This window comes from Suricata suricatta, chromosome 5 (assembly GCF_006229205.1).
Source record: "Suricata suricatta isolate VVHF042 chromosome 5, meerkat_22Aug2017_6uvM2_HiC, whole genome shotgun sequence".
Lineage (NCBI taxonomy): Eukaryota > Metazoa > Chordata > Mammalia > Carnivora > Herpestidae > Suricata > Suricata suricatta.
The window spans coordinates 155,430,848-155,434,050 of record NC_043704.1 but is presented as its reverse complement, the minus strand read 5'-3'; the positions used below and the strand labels follow the sequence as shown (position 1 = coordinate 155,434,050).

Sequence of the window (3,203 nt, the reverse complement as noted above, 5' to 3'; positions counted from 1 at the left end):
GGTGTTGTATGGAAAACAATTTGACAATAAAATATTATGGAAAAAAATAAAATAAAATAATTCAAAAAATGAAAAAAAAAGAATTACAGATATTCAGAAGCAAAACAGATGAACCTTTACAAATGTCCCAGATGCACTGACTGTGCAGCTAGGGCCACAGGATCCCACAGATCCTCATTATCCTCACCCAGCTCTTTTCCCAAACAACAACTTGACACTTTCTTCATGGCACATTGCTACCCAGGACTTTAAATCCATTGCAGCTTTATTCAGTTACTCTAAACAAGAAATAAATCATCTGTTCCTGGGACCTCAATCCAAATCACTTTGGTTGACATGATTAAATATGTTGAGAAGACCCATGATCTACTATCACAAGCTGAAGACCCAGGAAAACCAGTGGTGTAATTCTCATCTCATTCTGAACTAGTGTCTAGTCTGAGAACATGGGGACTTGATGACATAACTCTCAGAACAATGGCGGGAGGAGACCAATGTTCCAAGTCAGTAGCTCAAACATGCACATGGAGAGTAAAAATGAGAGAATTCTTCCTCTCTCTGCATTGGATTCTATTCAGAACCTTAATGGAGTGGGTGATGCGCATGCAGACAGAAGCCATGGATGGAAACTCCAATATATTCTAGAAACACATCGCAGATATCCACAGAAACAATGATGAATCTGGGTACCCATGACACAGTCAAGCTGACACATAATGATAACCATGACAAGTCAACCTCCTGTAAACGTGGAGCTCAAATACTGAAGATTTAGAAGTCCATGCCATCGCTGGGTGGAGTCTGGTGGGCATATCAGTCCTCCTGTGGAGAAGGACGACAGAGGCCCATAGGAGACACTATAGTCTGAGGATCACCTGGGTCATATGGGAAGAGACAGTTCCCTTCTTGGAGTGCATCTCGGAGATGTGGACAGACACCTCTCAAAGACAGGAGAGCTAACAGGCACCACTGCACTTCCCTCTTCATTAGCATAGAAGCCCCTGCTGAGAGCAGCTAACTGGATGCTGTCTTTCTGTTGTCTGTCACTATGACCTCCAAGCCTTCAGGTGTTCATGCAACCGCCCTTCTGGACAAACCAGCTTTAGCCATGGCACAGCAAGACCCTCTTCCAGAGGATAAGTTGGGTTCCCTGTCATATTGGGAGCTAGAGCTGCTGAGATAAAACATTAAGAGTACTGTGCCGCCAGGTGGGCATATGGCTTGGACACGGACAGGGTGAAGGCAGGGTTCTGATGGAAGTCTGGGACCCGCAAGTGAAGATGGCTCTCTCTTTGTGAGGGCTTTCTGAAACGGGGCCTGTTGGAAGTCCACATCCAGGGACTGGAGAGTGGGCTGATGCCAATATTTCCTCCCAACAATCAGCAGGGATAGACTGCAGCCAGCAGCACATCGCCCACCAGTAGGAGCTGAGCCGCTAACATCTAGCCTTCCCCACCCTACCTGCTTTCCTCAGGTGCTTCCTTACTAGGGAAAGAATGTCTGGAACCCAGAGAAACAGTGGGCCTCTCCCTCCAAAGACCAACATTAACCCTTACACTCAACAAGTCTACTGATCATATAGTGAACATAGCTTCAGCTCTAGCGAAATAGGAATTAGCCTCTTTTAACAAGCAGACCGAACTCACCTAGCTAAAACTCACAACACTGTGGACAAGGTCCAAACACTCCTCTCAGGAGACAAGGAGAAACTGCAGAGGACTGACCAGAGGGACAGAGCAGCCAATACATGACTGCACAGTGCACACAGCACACACAAGAAATGCTTCCTAAAGTGTCAGGTCCTGGACAGTATGTGAAATCTTAATAAAGCCACTACTTTAGAAGCAGAAAACATGACAGGATTTCTTAAAATAGACATCCTCCATGATGGAGGAATTCACCCAAAAGAAAAAGGATGAAAAGTCATTACCAGGGATATTATTAAAACTCATATAACTAATATGCCTCAAACAGAATTCTTAAAAACTCTCATAATGATACTAGCATTGCCTGAGGATAGCATAGAAGACATGAGGGATACCCTTATTGCAGATAACAAAGACCTAAAAACAAGTCAGCCTGAAATTTTAAAAATGCTGTCACCGAGATGAAAAATGATAGGATATCATGACCTCAAGGCTGAAAGAAGCAGATGAATGGGTAAGTGACATAGAAGAAAAAATTATAGGGGAAATGAAGCAGGACATAAGATGAAAACTAAAATATTTCATCACAAATGTATACTGAGGGAACTCAGCAACTACATAGAGTGTAATAGGATTCTTTTCACAGGATACCCAGAAGAAGAAGAGAGGTAGAAAATGGAAGAAGTTTTATCTGAGTGAACTGTAGTTGGAAATTTCCACAAACTAGGTAGGAAACAGTGTGGTTTTGATTTGTATTTCCCTGATGATGAGTGACTCTGAGCATCGTTTCCTGTGCCTATTGGCCAACTGGATGTCCTCCCTGGAGAAGTGTCTATTCATGTCTTCTGCCCATTTCTTCATTGGATTAATCGCTTTTGGGTGTGAGTTTGGTGTTACTTGTAGATTTTGGATACTAGCCCTTTTTCTGATATGTCATTTGCCACTAACTTTTCCATTCTATCAGTTGCCAGTTGGTCCTCTAGATTTTCTCTTTGGTGAAGTGTCTGTTCAAGTTTTCTGTCCATTTCTTCACTGGATTAGTTGTTTTTCAGGCATGGAGTTTTGTGTGTTCCTTGTAGATTTTGGATACTAGCCCTTTATCCGATACGCCATTTGTAACTATCTTTTTCCATTCTGTTGGTTGCCTATTCGTTTTCTTGGTTGTTTCCTTTGCAGCACAGAAACTGTTAATCTTGATGAGGTCCCTATAGTTCATTTTTGTTCTTGATTCCCTTTCCTTTGGGGATGTGTCAGGTAGGAAATTGCTGTGATGGAGGTTATGGAGGCTATTTCCTGCTTTCTACTCTTGGGTTTTGATGGCTTCTTATCTCACATTCAGGTCCTACATCTATTTTGAGTTTATTTTGGTGCATGGTATAAGAAAGTGGTCTAGTTTTATTCATTCTTCTGCATGTTGCTGTCCATTTCTCGCAGCACCACCTGCTAAAGAGGCAGTCGTTCTTCCATTGGATACACTTTCCTGCTTTGTCAAAAATTAATTGGCTGTACATTTGTGGGCCCAGTTCTGGGCTCTCTATTCTATTCCATTGGTCTATG

General features: G+C 42.6%; 1 gene segment (V, D, J or C); it reads left to right on the top strand.

Moving 5' to 3' along the window:
- Nucleotides 1-1,424, top strand: part of LOC115291331 — a 2,229-nt gene extending 805 nt beyond the window's left edge. Inside the window, 1 exon segment of the V gene segment in view lies at nt 1,339-1,424. Within this exon segment, the coding sequence occupies nt 1,339-1,424 (86 nt within the window).
- Nucleotides 1,425-3,203: the final 1,779 nt, after the last annotated feature.